This window comes from Alligator mississippiensis, chromosome 13 (assembly GCF_030867095.1).
Source record: "Alligator mississippiensis isolate rAllMis1 chromosome 13, rAllMis1, whole genome shotgun sequence".
Lineage (NCBI taxonomy): Eukaryota > Metazoa > Chordata > Crocodylia > Alligatoridae > Alligator > Alligator mississippiensis.
This window is the reverse complement of record NC_081836.1, coordinates 47017722-47036328: the sequence shown is the minus strand read 5'-3', so window position 1 is coordinate 47036328 and position 18607 is coordinate 47017722. Positions and strand designations below refer to the sequence as shown.

Genomic DNA, 18607 nt, shown 5'->3' with positions numbered 1-18607 from the left:
GGTAAGAAAGTTTTAATTGAACAGCATACGCCTGAATAAAAATAGGGCCAGGTTGTCCTAGTTTAGCTTTCATTGGCTGAGTGGTAAAAGCAAGCAGATGGACAGTTACTGGGCTGTTAAGTCATTAATTTGATTATCTGTATCCTTAGGAGTAACACACTAAACAACTGGTTCTTCATAATAAAAGGAATTATTTTTATTTAAAATACCTGGCAGGAAAAAAAAACTTAAACCTTTAACAAACATCTCTCTCTTGTGCTTACCACTTCTCCAGTTAGGAGCTGGAGGTGCACAAACCAGAGCTCAGGTCAAGGAATCTTCCACCCATGGCATTCCTAATAGAATTCGAGTCTGTCCTTTTCTCTTCCTTTGGCAGTGTCACTGCTGCCTAATTAAGAGGAAGAGATTTGTAGGCTCTGGTCACTTGTGCAACTATTTTTGTATCCTGCCTTGAGAGAAATGAACAAACATCAGATACTGCTTGGCCAAATATAGGGTGCTCGAGGAAAGCGTTTCTTCATGAGTTATCACTTGCATTTCAGTGTATATGTTGCACTCAATGAGATCAAATATATTAGAGTGGAGAAGACCATTTAACTTGCTCACTGAAACCAGAGATGGAAAAAGGGGTGGTTGTATTTAGATATTCCACGCATTAGCCATAAAAAAAAAAAAAGTGATGCATGTGTTTGAGCAAATGAAAGGAGTTAAACAGCTGTATGGTTTCATATTTTATTTTTGAGAGTGAAAGGTTTTCATCAAGTTTTTAAGCAACAAGTTTTACTGGTAAATGAAAACATTAATATTACAATGGATTTACACAACTATAGCATTACCGCAAACATTAACAATGATGAATACAGAATGTTTTTCATGCGAGTCATGTATACACACAATGCAAACCAATACATAACTGTACAGTATTTACATTTTAACTTTATATTTAAACAAATTAGAAACATTTTCCAAGAAAATATAGAAAGAAAACTAGTAAGCCACAAGTCTTAATTTGTAGCTTATGGTCTACAACAGACCTAGCTTTTCCAGCAAGCATATCTAAGTAGATATGTACTAAATTTAAAAATATTCATTGCTTTTTATATGAAGCTTTATAAATGCTGCTCAGATTATAAATTTTCAGTTTTGTACCATATACTTCAAACTGTTCAAAATGTTAAGTCACTTTTAAAGAGCTTATTTACTCAGGTTATGTGGCATTTAAGTCAGTCCAGCTGAGCTTAACTATTACACGTGCTTTTTTCCCTAAATCGTATGGAGTCAGGGGTTGAAATTAGTGGTGGCCTAGGACCAAAGTGTTGTGAATGCTGACAGAAGACAGAAACAGCAAAAGCAGCAGTCTGCCTGCCACTATTCTCTGTGCCTCCTATCTCTATGTTGCTTACCGTGATATTAGAAAATCTATTTTTCAACTCACAGGAGGTCCCTCTATCGCAGTTTTCAAAGCAACCAGAAGGGAGAAGTCTATTGCCATCAGTATGCTTTTTACTCAGTATGGCTAAACAGTAATAAATGCTGCTTCAGGCTATGGCAGTCACTTACCTAAGTCTCACCTGGATGTCAAGGTCAATAAAAGTCAGAAAGGTTGTTTCGCCCTTCTCGTGGGTATACCTGACCTGGCCTGGCCAAAGTTTTCACAAGCCATTTATTTCTTGCAAATTAATCTCTTTCTTTACTGGCCTCACAGCTAGTGGAAATTTTGGCTTAATTTCAATCCCTGATAATACTGCTACAAAGGACATTTGAAATAAAATATTCTCTTAGAATAATTCTTTTCTAACAACTTTGGTGGTAAGTTATATAGTTATTGAGCACCACATTTAATCTTACTGTTCCAGTCAAAGAAAAAAATGAATATATACTGCTGCTTAAGATACTTCCTTTAAATGCTAAGAAATAGTATATTTCCCACTATAAACATAGCATAGAGTTACACATTGTTGCATTAGTTTTATGAGCTATGGAATTCAAATTAAATATAGCAAGTCAATTACCTTAAGGCATTTCCTTCATGCTTACAGGCAAACATCCTTGGTAGGTTAAACAAAGAAGGAGACTTTTTAAAGGGTGGTGCGTATTTCAGAGAGGTAAAGAGTGGTACAGAAAGTGCTTGTGGTCCATCAGAGCTTTTCTAACCTCATATTTCTCCACAAATACTTAAACTGCCAGATTTTAATGTTACGCTCAGTACCACAGGATCCCTAGATTTGTCACGAGTTCAGGTACAAATCCAAACTAAAACTTTACAATGTACCCAGTGCTGATGAACAAAACTTAGTAATGTTGAGGGACTGGGAGTTAAAATAAGCTGTGGTTTGAGTCTTTGAATTTGACTGCTCCTTTGTGTGCAACTAGAATCTGTAACTGGTCTAGAAGTCCTGGCTTAAAGGATTGGAGATGACTCCACACTGCCATTACAAGGTTATTCCTTAAAGTTACCAGACCTGAGCATTCACCTCATTTTTCCTTAGAGTACAACTGAAAAATCACAAAAGGTGAATTCCATTTGATTTTTCACTCCTCAGCCAATATGGAAGAAGGCAGTGGATATACAGTACACACATGCTGATCCCAGGATGCAGAACAAGGTGAGTTAATAGGATGGAAGCCTTGATACAGACTTTCCTTGCCTTTGAACAAAAGCAGAGAGGGGGAAAGGCTCTTTAGGCAAGCTGCTCCGTGCTCCTGCCCATACAGAATGACTCCCGAAGACTACCATCCAAAGTGCCGGGCAGGTTTTAATTCAAACCAATTTTTCTTTTCCCCAAAGGATGGGATCTCCAAAGTGCTAATGGCACAGCTACCATGGCTCAGGTTAAAACAGTTTATGGAAAGTCACATGAAGCTCCAAAAGAGCTCTAAAAGACATTTTGCCCTTGGATAAAATTCAGCATTTTATCCAATGCTGAGCATCAAAGTTAAACAAATCAGGACATTTTTTTTTAAGGGTGGTGCATATTTTAGAGAGGTAAAGAGTAGTACATCAGAGCTTTTGTAATCTCATATTTCTCCAGAAATATTTCATCACTTGGAAACATGGACAAATAACTAGAGAAGAATATAAGAGCATGGCTGGGGCATGCAGGGATGAAGTCAAGAAGGCCAAAGCACAACTGGGGTTGCAGCTAGCAAGGGATGTGAAGGATAACAACAAGGGTTTTTACAAGTATGTCTGTAGCAAGAGGAGGATCAGGGAAAGTGTGTGTCCCGAATGGGGGAGGCAACCTTCTGACAGAGGATGCAGAAAACGGTGAAGTGCTCGATGCCTTTTTTTGCCTCAGTCTTCACGGGCAAGGTCAGCTCCCAGACTACTGCACCTGGCAGCACAGTTTGGGGAGGAGGTGAGCAGCCCTCAGCAGTGAAAGAACAAGTTATGGACTACTTAGAAAAGCTAGATATGTACAAGTCTATGGGGCTGGATGGGATGCACCCGAGGGTGCTGAGGGAGTTGGTTGATGTGATTGCAGAGCCACTGACCATCTTCTTTGAAAATTCATGGTGATCAGAAGAGGCCCCAGGTGATTGGAAAAGAGCACACACAGTGCCCATATTTGAGGGAAAAAGGAGGATCCAAGGGATTACAGACCAGTCAGCTTTATCTCAGTCCCTGGAAAATTCATGGAGTAGATCCTCAAGGAATCCAATTCTAAGCACTTAGAGGAGAAGGTGATTAGGAACAGTCAGCATGGATTCACCAGGGGCAAGTCATGCCTGACCAACCTGATTGCCTTCTATGATGATATGACTGACTGTGGATACAGGGAGACTGGTGGATGTGGTGTACCTTGATTTTAGCAAGGCTTTTGATATGGTCTCCCACAACATTCTCCGAGGCAAGTTGAGGAAGTATGGGTTGGATGAGTGGACTGTAAGGTAGACAGAAAACTGGCTGGAGCACTGGGCTTAGCAAGTAGTACTCAATAGCTCAATGTCCAGTTGGCAGCCAGTATCAAGTGGAGTGCCCCAGGGGTCAGTCCTGGGGCCGGTTTTGTTCAATGTCTTCATCCAATGACCTGGAAGATGGAATAGACTGCATCCTCAACGAGTCTGCAGATGACAACAAGCTGCGGGGAGCAGTAGATACGATGGAGGGTAGGGCTAGGATTCAGAGTGACCTAGACAAATTGGAGGATTGGGCCAAAAGAAATTTTATGAGGTTCAACAAGGACAAGTGCAAAGTCCTGCGCTTAGGAGAGAACAATCCTATGCACCACACAGGGTGGGGGCTGACTGGCTTGGCAGCAGCTCTGCAGAAAAGGACCTGGGGGGTTACAGCAGACAATAGGCTGAATATGAGCCAGCAGTGTCCCCTTGTTGTCAAGAAGGCTAGTGGCATACTGGGTTGCACTGGTAGGTATGTTGCCGGTAAGTCAAGGGAAGAGATTATTCCCCTCTATTCAGCACTGGTGAGACCACACCTGGAGTACTGTGTTCAGTTTTGGGCCCCCCACTACAGAAAGGATGTGGACAAATTGGAGAGTCCATCGGAGGACAATAAAGATGGTGAAGGGACTGGGGGACATGACTTACAAGAAGAGACTGAGGAAACTGGGCTTATTTAGTCTAGAGAAGAGGAGACTGAGAGGGGACTTAATAGCAGCCTTCAACTACCTGAAAGGGGTTTGAAAGAGGATGGAACTAGACTGTTCTCAGTGGTAGCAGATGACAAAACAAGGAGCAATGGTCTCAAGTTGCAGCAAGGGAAGTTTAGGTTAGATATTAGGAAGAATTTTCTCGCTGGGAGGGTAGTAAAACACTGGAACAGGTTACCCAACAAGGTGGTGGGGTCTCCATCCTTAGAGGTTTTCAAAACCTAGCTAGACAGCATTGGCTGGGATGATCTAGTTGAGGGTGGTCCTGCTTTGAGCAGGGTGTTGGAGTAGATGACCTCCTGAGGTCCCTTCCAACCCTAATTTTCTATGATTCTATGAAGAGATTCCTATGCAATTAAACGGGGGGTAGGGGGGGTGTTGCAATAAATTAAGGGAGCACATGAATTAATGCATGAGAAGATGCAGGTTATTATGTAAGAAGGCCTCAAAAAACAGCAACTTCTATGAAGCGTTTAATTTTGAAGCACTTTCAGGCATGTCTGCACACTCAACCAAAGCACAACAAAGGTTACCATGTGCTCAGCATCCCACCATTTTCCACTCCACACCTGTGACCAGAGAGGTTAGGTGGGCTGAGTTTTTGTGGGGAACCCTCTGGGTGCTCAGTGTGCGCATGGGTTGAGGTACACAGTTGCTGTAGATAGTTCACAAGTAGGAAATCTAGATGCCCTTCTTACCTGAGGGAGAGATGGCAGTCTGGGCCTGGCAACAGGCCACAGAGACTGCCCCATGATTGGTTGTCCATAACATAATGTTTCATTTAACTGGGTGTTAGTCTCCAGGTTAACACTATATTTTTGTAACTGTTTAGTTAGGAGTGGGCCTGACTGTGCCAGAGAAGGAGAGAGGCTCTGAGAGAGCAGGGGAGAAATAAAGGGTAGTTCCACGGAGGACAGAGAGAGTAAGATACAGGACAGTCCCCAGGAGGACAGGGAGAGTAGTCGTAGGGGAGGACAGAGCACAGAGGAAGGAATACTTGCAAAAAGAACAGAGCGGAAGCTGAGGAAAGACAAACTGTTGAAGTGGAGCTGTTTGCTGTGTTTTTGGGGACAGTGGCACTCTGATCCCTCTCCCTTTGAAGAAGAAAACACCCCCTTTCCAGAAGCTGACCAAAGAAGGAGCACTGAGGCAGAGGTGCTATGGATCACTGGGAAAGCCAGGGACAGACTGGAGCTACGTTCTCAAGCCAGAGGCTTGCCCCTTCAGAAGCTGTCAGGGCTGCCTTCAGTGGGTCCTGAAGGAGGGGGACCAAACAAGACTTCTTTTGGAAAGTCCTGAGGCAGAGCTTCCCCTGAAAGAGGCAAGATCCATGACACCATACCTACCGTGACTCCAAATGGTCACCCATGACTCATGCTGAACTCTACTGCACTGGTGTCATAGAGCTCTGCTCATATGCAACCTTGCATACGTACTGCTCTGCATGAAGTCAGACCAGGCCTTCTCACAAGCCACACAACCTGGGGACATGGTTCAGGGCTACAGTGGGATGACTATGAGAACCAAACTGGAATAGGTCACCACAGACCAGCACCCAGTGTCTATGCCATTTGAGGCCAAAAGGAAATCCAGAAGTCACTCAGGACAAGCCATGGCAACCAGGCTGTCCTTCAGCACATCACCACTAAAATGGTGGCTCATGGCCATAATTGCAGTTAGTACCAGAGCTACATCATGACCAAGGTCTTGAAGGCCCACTTCAGGAGGAACTGTGCTGCCAATCTGGTCTCCACTACTCAAATGAACACGTACTTATTACAAAGAGCTATCATAGATCCTCATACGTGATACCATAGAATCCTGCTACCTCATAAACACCACTGGCAACACCCAACTCAGAGGAATCTGAGGCCCCCAAACAGGCATTCTTTTGCTGCATCAGCTCCTGAGACCATTTCTACCAAAGAAGGAATTGTAGAGAATACTGTGGCGAGAAAGGAGGAGGATCATTCTGACATCATTGATCAGCATAAAGCTAAGAAGAGAACCTTGGGCACTGAAGAGGAACGTGCTCTTGAGGAGTCTGCGGATAAGGCAAGAGGACCAAAAGAAGCAAAGGTGATGTTAAAGGAGACTCCTCTGCACGTCAAAGGGCCTGCGGAGACTGTAGAGAAACTGGGACAAAGCTCCCTTATAAAGTCTGACAGTGAATGTAGTTCCGAAAAACTTTCTACTTTAAACGTTACAGACAAATGCCAAGAAACAAAGCACAGTGCTAGTGACTATCCAGAGGGACAAAGTGCTGTGGACTCTCCTACAAAACTGAGCAAGGTTCTAGAGAGCTATTCTAAGGAAAATGAGGGACTGAGCGATAATGACAAACTTGGAGAAGACAAAGAAAGACAAAAACTTCAGACACATTCTCCAGGTAAAGAAAAGGTCTGCACCACCAAGAAGATGGAGAGGGAGCACTACTGTAAAAAGAGACGGCACTCTGAAAACGAGGAGAAGCTGGAAAGTCGTGACTCCAGAAAGAGACGAACGTACAGCAGCGAGAGGGGGAAGCAAGATCATCACTACAAGAAGCACCATGACAATGGGAGCAAATACAAACTCATGCATAATGAAAGAAGCAGCAGAAGCTCCGGAAGGTATCCTGATTACAGATCCCACAGCAGAGAACAAAATGATAAGGACGGGGGTTGGTATTACCTTCCAAAGAGAGAAGGCTCTTGGAATAGAGAGAGGTATTACCAAGACATCCCACGAAGGTGGGACAAAGGTAGATATTACTATGATTATTATCCTTTCCATGCGCCAAGAGACAGTCGAGAGAGAAAGAAAGTTCTCTCGCGTGGACAGAGAGTATGAGAAACCAAGCCACATTTATGACCCTAGGTCATACAAGGACTATTACTACAAGACACGATGGATTCATGAGCCAGCCACTAAGGAGAGAGAGAAACGCAACTTCAGCAGCTCCAAAGGAGACTTTCACCATTGCCCAGCACCCCCCCAGCATTCTGAAAAGTATTCCTCAGAGAAAAGTGCACCTACAGCGGGAGAAAACACTTCCAGTTTTGAGACTTCTTGCCTCAAATATGAGGACGTAAAGGACAGAAAAAGAAGATGCCCTATTGGAGACGAGAGTGACAGTGAGGCAGAAAGGGAGCGCAAAAAGACCCTGCAGCGTGAGCCTTCGGAGGCGCAAAAGGTGAAAAAACACAAGAAATCAAAGAAAAAGAAAAAATCCAAAGACAAACACAGAGAGAAAGATAGCAGGTAACCCAGAAAGAATTTGTCGCTGTGGTTCAAGAAACTCTTTTAGCGATTTTATTTTGGGGTATTTTCCTTTCTTCTGTTGCTTCCGAGTCCGTTGCATTGCAGACTTATTACATGCTAATTGTGGGTTTTGTTTACATCTGCTTTCTGATTATTCCACTGAGTGCTGCCTAGTTCTCCTAGGCCAGGCAGTGGGCTGAATCTGGCCCTCAAAGAGATTGGTTCCAGCTGCAAAGGTCTGGCGTGGGTGGGAGTGTGGGCAAAGGACCCTAGTGCGGCTGCTTGGTGTGCAGGTCCTTGTGGTGTGTCTTTGTTTTTTCCCCTCTCCCACCCTCGTTTTTTATCTTTACAGCACTGGTGTGCTCGGGAAGCAAAGGAAGCACAAATGGAGTCCGTGTCAGTTGTTACGACACGGCTGTTGTGTCAGATGTGCCACGTTCCTGTTCCTCCCAGAGGGTCAGGAGCACTTCATCTGCACTAAGTGTAAGCTGGCATCTGCCTTTGAGAAAAGATTCACAGACTGGAATCACCGGTATCCATGCTTCATTGCATTCGGGACCAGGAAGATTACCTGGACAAGGATTACGAGAGGCTGGTACTGGAGGGGCTAAAGGGCAATAAGGAGAAGTGGCAGCATGTAACTACTCAAAGGAGGAGGTCACCCAGAATTGAAGAGGAGTGGACTGAGGTCAGCACCCACTTTCAAGCACTCTACAATGGCACTGCTGAGGAAGAGGAAAAAGAGAAGAGATTTGCATGCATGAGGCAGAAGTGGCAGCAGCCTAAAGAGCAGGAAATGCAAGGCCCCGAAGACAGGGGCTCCAGAACCACTCCATCAAGAAGAGTGGTGGTGGACGGTAACTCCCTTCTGCAGGGGACAAAGGCATCAATTTGTTGTCCAGATTTGGGAGCTCAAGTGTATTGCCTGCCTGGAGCCTGTATTCAGGACGTCACAGAGTCTGCAAAAGCTCATCCATACTTTGGACCACTACCTCTTCCTGCTTGTCCACATAGATACTAACAATACTGCAAGGAATGACACTGACCAGATCAGAAGTGACTATAGGGCTCTTGGCAGAAGGATTAAGGAGCCTGGAGTACAAGTTCTGTTCTCATAGGTCCTTCCCATGGAAGGCAGGGGTCCAGGCAGAGACCGTTGTATCTTGGTAGTGAATGCATGACTGAGATGGTGGTGTCAAGGTGAAGGCTTCAGCTTCTTTGACAATGGGTGGATGTTCTTAGGAGGGATGTTCTGCTATTAAGAGATGGGATGCATCTCACAAGAATGGGAAAGCACATCTTTGGGCATTGTACGGCCAACGTAGTGAGGACTTGAAACTAGGTTCCATGAGGGATGGTGAACAAAACCCTCCAGTAACAGAGCACGCAGTCCAGAGGGGAAAGGACTTAAAGAATCGACTTAACTTTGGAAGAGGACCAGAGAGCTACAGGACTGCAACAAGTGGGAAAAAAAGGAAGCAAGGAGGTGAAAATGCACAATATATCTGATTCACATATACAAATGCAAGAAGTATGGGGAATAAACAAGATGAGTTGGAAGTGGCAGCCTGTGAAAAGAACTACAATCTGACTGACATCACTGAGGCCTGCTCTTGTGACTGGATTGTGAACACTGAGGGTTACACTCTGTTTCGGAAGGACAGAGTTGGGAGAAAAAGTAGTAGTGTTGCCTTGTATATCAAAAACACATATACTTGTTCCCTGGTTCAGGAGGAAAAAGACAGCAAAGAGGAATGCATTTGGGTGAAGATGAAAGGTGAAAGATGCAGCACCAATATAATGATGGGTACTTATTACAGACCACATAATCAGGAAAAGGAGGTGAATAAGGCACTCTTACAGCAACTGACAAATATATTGAAAAGCTATGGGATGGTACTGATGGGACACTTCAGATTTTCAGACACCTGCTGAAAGAACAATGCAACCAAACATAAAATGTCAAGCCAGTTCCTAATTTGTGTGGAGGACAACTGTCTCTTCCAGAAAGTAGAGGATATAACTAGGGAATCATTTGTCTCTTACTGCAGAGAGGAGGACGCAGACCAATGGCCTGAAGTTGCAGCAAAGTAAATTTAGATTGGATATCTGGAAAAACTTCGCTGTGAGAACAGTGAGGCAGTGGAATCCCCCGCTCCCATTCCCCGCTCCTTTTTCTGCTATGTGTGTCAGGATGTTTTTAAGCCTTTCCAGAGGCACTGGGTGTTGGCTACAGCTAAGGCTGGGGACTTCAACTGGAGTGTGCCAGTTCTCCCTATTAGGAGCAAAGCCAGAGGTTCCTGCCTCAAGGGTCTTGCCCCTCCACTCAGGGTCAGACTGATCTCCATAGTTGGGGTCAGGAAGAATTTTACCCTACGGTCAGATCGGTATGGACTTCCTCTGTAACAGGGGGCATGGCCCCCCACTACCCAGGACTTCTTCAGGGTATATTGACAACATTTTATAGAAGCAGGACATTGGCTGCTGTGGTTCCCCTACATTACATTTAGCAGGCTGGGGTGTTAGGTCTATATTGTGTCAGGGTTGAGGGTAGTCTTATGTAGAGTTTAGATTATGGTTTTATGGGATGGTTGGGATAGCAATGATGCTGCCTCAGGCAGGGGGTTGGACAAGATAACCTCTGAGGTCCCTTCTGGCCCTACTTCTCTATGACTTTATGACCTTCTCCAGAGACACCGCAGCTTCAGGGGACATGTCAACATAGCCGAGAGGGTAACACAACCCTCCTACTGTACCCACTGCCTTTCTCATTGATAAATTCACCATTGGTCAGTTGGGAATCAGCTGGCAGGTTGGGAATCAGTGGTACTTGGTAATAGATATCAGTGGTGGCAGTTGAAATAGCATATGGGAACATCTCCTAGCTAAAAAGGAGGTGTACACCCAATGGAAGAGTGGGGCCATCACCAGGGAGGACTATACCTCGGTTGCTCAGGGCCGCAGGGGGGTGGTCAGGAAGGCCAAGGCGGAGATGGTACTGGGACTAGTTACCCAGATCAAGGACAACAAGAAGTCCTTTTTTAAATACATAAGGGGTAAAAAGAAGGTACCAGGTAACATGGGGCCTCTGCAGGACACACTAGGAAATCTGGTCATTGCACCAGACAGCAAAGCTAACCTATTTAACGATTTCTTTGCCTCCATTTTTCTGAGCAGGGACTGGGTCACCCCCCACACTGGGACCCCTGTAGGTCCCAGGGGAGGCGCACCCAGACTTAGAGTCAGTGAGGACCTAGTCAGGGAACTTCTGGAGGGACTGAATGTATTTAAATCAGCAGGTCCTGACAATCTCCACCCCAGAGTGCTGAGGGAATTGGCAGAGGTCATAGCGGGACTCCTGGCATGGCTTTACGAGCGCTCATGGTGCTCTGGTGTAGTGCCAGAGGACTGGAAAAGGGCCAATGTGGTTCCCAATTTCAAAAAAAGGAGGAAGGAGGACCCAGGAAACTATAGGCCAGTCAGTCTTACCTCGGTCTTAGGTAAGGTTTTTGAGAGAGTTATCCTGGCGCATGTCCGTGAGGGACCAGCAGGGAAGATTATGCTTAGGGGCAACCAACACGGGTTCATTAGAGGCAGGTCCTGTCAGACCAACCTGATGGCCTTCTATGACCAGATCACAAAATCCTTAGACAGTGTAGCAGTGGATGTAGTCTTTCTGGACTTTAGGAAGGCCTTCGACACTGTCTCTCACCCCATTCTCATTAAAAAACTAGGGGACTGTGGCATCGACACCTACACAATCAAATGGGTCACTAGTTGGCTGGAGGGCCGCACCCAGAGAGTGGTGGTGGACAGGTCATTTTCGACCTGGAGAGATGTGGGCAGTGGGGGCCCCCAGGGCTCGGTCCTCAGGCCCGCACCGTTTAATATCTTCATCAGCAACTTGGACAAGGGTGTAAAAAGCACCCTGTTCAAATTCGCAGATGACACCAAGATGTGGGGAGAAGTGGGCACGCCAGAAGGGAGGAATAGGTTATAATCGGACCTAGACAGGTTACAGGGTGGGTGGATGAGAACAGGATGGGTTTCAACACTGACAAGTACAAGGTGCTGCACCTGGGGAGGAAGAACCAGCAGCAGACCTACAGGCTGGGGAACTCCCTTCTTGTCAGTGCAGAGGCAGAAAAGGATCTTGGGAGTCATTATTGATGCCAAAATGAACATGGGCCAACAGTGTGGGGATGCAGTCAGGAAGGCCAACTGCACTTTGTCATGCATCCAGATGCATCTCAAGCAGGTCCAAGGAGGTGATCCTCCCCTTCTATGTGACTGGTCAGGCTGCAGTTGGAGTACTGCATCCAGTTCTGGGCACCGCACTTCAGGAGGGATATGTGGGCAACATGGAGAGGTCCAGAGGAGGGCCACCCACATGATCAGGGGTCAGTAGGGCAGGCCCTATGAGCAGAGATTAAGGAACCTGAACCTGTTCAGCCTCCACAAGAGAAGGCTGAGGGGGGACCTAGTGGCTGTTTACAAACTGGTCAGGGGGGACCAGCAGGCATTGGGGGAGTCCCTGTTCCCCCAAGCACTCCCAGGAGTGACAAGAAATAACAGTCACAAGCTGGCAGAGGGTAGATTCAGGTTAGACATCAGGAGGCGCTACTTCACTGCCAGGGGGGCTAGGATCTGGAACCAACTTCCAAGAGAAGTGGTGCTGGCTCCTACCCTGGGGGTCTTTAAAAGGAGGCTAGATGAACACCTTGCTGGGGTCGTTTGACCCCAGTACTCTTTCCTGCTATGGCAGGGGGTCAGACTTGATGATCTGCTCAGGTCCCTTCCGACCCTACCAACTATGAAATTATGAAATAAGGGGTGTGAGAGGGTCCCTACACCCAACAGATTCTGCATTAACCCCCTGGCTGCTGGGTGTGCCAACATCTACCCCTGCAGCAAGTGCATCTCCCAAAGGGGTAGGGTGGCACGTGAGATCAAAAAGGGTATAAGGACCACTGGGTTGCCAGCCTCCATGCTGCCCAGGATGCAAAACTTACCAGTTACACCTGTTGGCAGCACACTGGGCAGCAGGAGTCAAGTGGGGGGAGGGGGAATGAATCACCCAGCCCTGCCTTTGGTAAAAGTGCCAGCTCCTGTCCTAGATCAAAAGACACCATTTTTTCATACCATTTCCATTTTTCCAAGCTATTCATAATTTTACAGACCTTCATCATATTTCTCCCCCTCCCCCTCAAGGGCTCCACATCTTTTTCTTTTCTTTTTTTATTGTGAAAAATCACAAAAGGGAAAGTCAATTCAGTTCAGTTTTAACTCCATTCCTTTCTCTCAGCCAGTATGGAAAAGGAAATGTGCATACACTCCACACATGCTGATCTCAGATCCAATATAGACTAAGGTAAGTTAATAGGATGGAAGACTTGATGCAGACTTACTTTGTCTTTAATCAAAATCAGAGAGAGGGAAAGATTCATTAGGCAATGTTCCTACCTCTGCAGAATGATTCCCTATGCTAACAAGGGTACACAGTGAAATCTCCAAGTTTGCAGATGATACCAAATTATTCCAGCTAGTCAAAACTTAAGATGAAGAAAGATTTCACCAAGCTAAGGCAAAAAATGGCAAATGAACTTTAATGTCAACAAGTGCAAGATCACACGTGGGGAAAAATAACCTGTTTTATGTACACAATGTTGGTTTCTGAATTAGCTGTTACAACTCAGGAAAGAGTCCTCGGAGTCTTTGTAGACAGTTCTCTAAAAACATCAGCTCTATGTGCAGTGGTGACCAAAACAGTCAATAAATAGTTGGCAATCATTAAGAAGGGAACTGAAAACAAAACAGGCAATATCATCATGCCATTATACAAATCCACAGTGTGCCTGTATCTTAAAAGCTGCATGCAGTTCTGGTCTCCAAATCTACAAAAGGATGTAGTAGAATTAGAAATGGTATAGAGAAGGGCAACAAAATGATCAGGGGTATGGAGCAACTGCCATACCAGGAGAGACTAAAAAGGTTAGAACTCTTCAGGTTGGAAAGGAAAAAGGCAGAGCATGAAGATGAGAGAGGTCATCGTGAAGCGTGTAGACAAAGTGAACAGGGAATTGTTATTCACCAAGTCCCAGAATACTAGAACTTGGAGGCACCCACTGAAATTAGTAGAAGACAGGTTTAAAACTAACAAGGAAAAGTACTTTTTCTGCAATGAGTAGTTAACTTGTAGAAGTCTTTGCCACAGGATAACACAGCCAGGTTCAAAAAGGACCTAGAGACATTCGTGGATGATAGATTTATACAAAGTTGTTGAATAGAGGTGTTTCCTCTGGCATCTCTAAACCAATAATAGTGGATGCCAGGGAAGGTAATGAACAGGGGACAGATTGCTCTACATATATCCAGTTCAGTGCTTTCCCTCTAAAGCATCCACTCTTGTCATTGTCATAGACAGGATACTGAGCTAGATGGACCACTGGTCTGATTCAGTATGGCACTTCTTATGTTCTCTTTGAAGGATGGGATCTCCAAAGTGCTAATGGCACAGCTGCCATGACTCAGGTTGAAACAGTGCATGGAAAGCCACAAAAGCATTAGCACAGCAGCAAGGTCCAAAAGACTTTTTGCCCTTGGATACAATTCAGCATTTTATTCAATGCTGAGCACCAAGAGATTCCTGTACAATTTAAATTGGAGGGAGGAAACGTTGCAATAAATGAAGTTGAAACATGAGTTAGTGATTTAGAAAATGGCTGTTATGAAAGAAAATCAAGAATGACATAAAAAAGACACTCAACCAGTCTTTACGAGATACTTGACAAAGTACAGTTTATACTAGATAGTATATTATAGGTATATAGGTGCTATAGAGTTGACGGTATAAGATCAAATACTGAGATGGGAGGTCGTGAATCTACTCCCCTCTACCCCAATTTAAAATCATTAGTAACCAGATTTGAAAGATCATGTTTATAAAGCTGAGAACACAGGGAAATGCCCTGTTTTACACAAAACTTGAATATATGAATGTCAAATAAAAAGCCATATCCTGCTTTGGATTACTTGTAAATTAGGCATGAATGTTCCTGCAGTTACATCCACAAGTAAGGAGATCAGTAACACGGCCTTTTTTTTTTTTTTTAATGTTTTATATAAAAATATTCGGGGCATTTTACACACACACAAAAATCAGACACTCTAGTAACAATGCCAGCCCTGTCGTCTTATTTGTCAATTCAGTAACTGTATATAATACTATAGTATATACTAAAGTATAAGGTGATGAACAAAGAAGGCAGATCCAAGGTTATACTTCTTATTACATCTCACTGATTATTAATATCATAAGAATTCAACAAGTTTAGTATCCTAACAAAAATAAGTACATCTGTACTCTAAACATCATGTTTTTAAACCCATAAACTAACACCTTTGGGAGCTGCATATCTGTGGTACACATCTACTGCATGTGCTGGGGGTAGGGGGAAGTCAGTTGATTATACAGCTGCCAGACTAATAACAAAGTTGTGTTAAAAAGGGTAATTCTATTAATCAGTGTGGGAGAAAATTCTAAATGAAAGCTCAACCCATTGCCCACTGATTTTCCATAAATGCAATGCCTCTGCACTGCTAAGAATGAGTTTTGAACAACCAGCATTAACAAGGGTTTTGGCATAAAGAAAGATGGATATGCTGAGTCCTTTACACCAGTTTTGAGTATGGTATTATGATGTGTCACCTCGTCAGAGTCATTATAATCTGTTCCGTCATTGGCAACAGGCCCAAAGGACAGGTGGGAAACATTTTACAGAGGTGCACAGATACATCTGTCCATACTGTATTGGCACCGATAAAAGAAAAATTGACATTATCACCAGTCGTCTTTTTTGACCAATGTGGCTGATAATGTCAGAGATAAAAGCTGCATGCATGTGCGCAGCTGCAGCATGCACATGACCAGGAATGCAGCCCAGCGGCATGGAGAGCAGCATCCAGCCGGTAGGTTTGTAAGGTGGAAGAGGCATGAGGGGGCATGAGGCAGATTGGGGCCCCCATGGTGAGGGAGGGAATAGGGCTGGGGCTGGGGCTAGGGCAGGGTCAAGCGGTGCCCAGCAGGGGCAGAATGGAACCACGGGCAGTTCATCTGGGGAGCATGGAGGGGCATGGAAGGGGGTGGCTCCCGTCACTGTGCACACCCCCAGGAGAGGCATGGGGGGCACATCCCCCCACCATGATCTGTAATGGGGCTTGGACAGCCTGCCCACTGTGGGTTCAGGGCCAGGGGCTGCGCCAGCCTCTTCCCGGCGGGGGGCTGGGCCAGGACTGTGCTTGGGGTGGGTGGGGGCAGGGCAGGCAGCAGCAGTGCTGGAAGGGGGTTCTACGGGGTGACTATGGAAAATTTTGGGGTGGCTGTAGCCACTCTACAACCCCCCCTTCCAGCACTGCTGCTGCCCGCCCCACCCCCACCCCCACCCGCTCCGAGCACAGCTCTGGCCCAGCCCCACCCCACTTGGAAGAGGCTTTAGTGGGCTGCCCACCCTCACCCTGCGCACAAATTTGGGGGACATATGCCCCCATGCCTCCAGTGTAGGGAGCTGCCGCCACCCCTCTGCACTCCCCCATACCTCCTGGACAAGCCGCAGACAGCTCCATCCTGTGCCCCATGTTGCCCCAGCTGGGCAGCACCTGCCCCTTCCCCTGCCCAAGCCCCATTCCCTCCCTCACAATGGGGACCTCGATCTACACCCCCCATAGCTCCTTCTCTTTACTGGCTGGACGCTGATCTCCAAGCTACCAGGCTGCATATTGGCAATTGGACCGCTATCGGCCAATATGACTCGTTAATAAGCAGCCACCAATATCAGCCAAAAACAATCTTTATTGGTATACCCCTAGTATTTTAGTATTAGCCTGATTTTTTTTGCCGAGGTCCTACAAAATTGCAACAAATACCAATGCATATAAGGCTTCAATGTTCTCAGACAGCATAAACAAATTACCATCATCCTTTGGGAAGCTTGCTTCAATATTATCTGTGAAGTAATCCTCTCCTCTGGATGGTCTTACAAAGGGTATAATGCTGTATTAAATGGTGTGCATGTGTATATATGGATAGATAGATAGATAGATATCCAAAATCTTTCTTCATTTAGTTTGTTTCATTTTTACGTTACCTTATCACACGGTTTTATATCCATTTATAGAATGACAAATGCGGGTCCATAAGTGACTCTTGTCTGTGTTATTTTTTATTAGCAATTCTTCTTTTCCTTGTTGCTAGCATATCATAGAAGGGATCCCTGCTGATGCTTGCTCTGGGAAGAAGAGAGGCATTGGTTTAGTTTTCTAAACATGTATTTTTAAACCAAACACATTTTGTTCACTTTTACTTCTACGGAGTGTATAGCAGGCAATATGATCCTATAAGTATCAAAGGATACCAACATAAACTGTCACGATCAGGGATCCAGGTTTTCTGTTTGCTGCGGAAAAACATCAATTTTCTCCTTTAATGGAGAAAAACATGGATTTTCTACTTTTAAGGAGAAAAACACAGGAAACAATGGGGTCCCCTTGCAGGCTGGCAGAGTTCCAGCCTGCCAGGGACTGCTTGGGGCTGGGGGGAGCAGGAGGAGAGAGATCACAGGGAGGGGGTGCCATGTACATGTGTGCACGTGGCAGCCAGGCAGCATGGAGAGCAGCTCCCACAGCTCCCTCCAGGTAAATCTATGCCGGGAGGACAGATTAAGGCTCCCACAGTGAGGGAGAGAGTAAGGCAGGCTGGGGTTGGGGGCACTCGCCAGCTGGACCACTTATGGGGCCCGAGGCCCGGGGCCAGGGTGGGAATGTGGGGCCTGGCTGGGGAAGCAGGATGGAGCCACAGGAGGCTTGTATGCAGGATAGCAGGAGGACTGGCTCCCCATGCTGCACGGACTCCTGGGAGGGAGGCATGGGAGGGTATGTGGGGGGAAAAACACAGCTGTACCCACATCCTGGTGTGCTGAGGGGGCAGGGGGAGCTCTATTTTTCTATGATAAAAAAGCCAAAATCAAACGCCAGAATATATAGGTATTTAGAATTTATTTTATTATAACAGTTGAGACACTGGTAGGTTTTCAAAGTTTAAACTTGCTTTAAAATGGTAAATAGATTAATAAAACATTGTGTAGAACTGATACCTACACATATCGTGGCATTTCATTATAATTGTAGAAAAATGTGGATTTGGGGGTTTTAATCAGAGAAATTTGGATGTTTTTCATTTTAATCAGAGAATCTACTATTGTTTAACAGAGAAAACTAAGGTCCCTGGTCTTGATGCAACTCTTACAGCTGTAAGATTTTGTAGTGATATAAATATAGCAAAACCACTGCAATTTTAACCCTGTTTCATCCAAGGTCATAGTTTGGGCAAGTTAACTCATTTGTATTACTACAGGATCATGCAAACTTAGTAGTTACAGCTCCTCTACCCCCTTTTAAAGCAATTAAAAGGTATGTCTGTCCATACCCAGAAAGAGTTCATAGCTGTAACAGGATGGTAAAGGAACACTTATTTAAACAAAACAGAAAGGAAAAAAAGAAAATAATCAGCAAAGGGGTTTTCAGCTAACTAGCAGAGGAATATGAATTTATTAAGAAGGTTCGTGCTCTTATCTTGAAAGTTCTTTCTCTCCAGAAGTCTACCTCTACCTAAAGAAGTTGTGAAATCACTATCTGCGGAAGTTTTCTACAGCAGGTTAGACAGACACTTGGCTGTCATGATTTAGTAAGGAATGATTCTG

General features: G+C 45.1%; 1 protein-coding gene across 2 annotated transcripts in view; it reads right to left on the bottom strand.

Moving 5' to 3' along the window:
• Positions 1-718: 718 nt before the first annotated feature.
• Positions 719-18607, bottom strand: part of CYTH3 (cytohesin 3) — a 105695-nt gene continuing 87806 nt past the window's right edge. For both annotated transcript variants that reach the window (XM_059716712.1, XM_059716713.1), the window contains one exon: positions 719-17137. In XM_059716712.1, coding sequence (XP_059572695.1) covers positions 17065-17137 — 73 coding nt within the window. In that variant the 3' untranslated portion in view covers positions 719-17064. The remainder of the gene's footprint in view (positions 17138-18607) is intronic.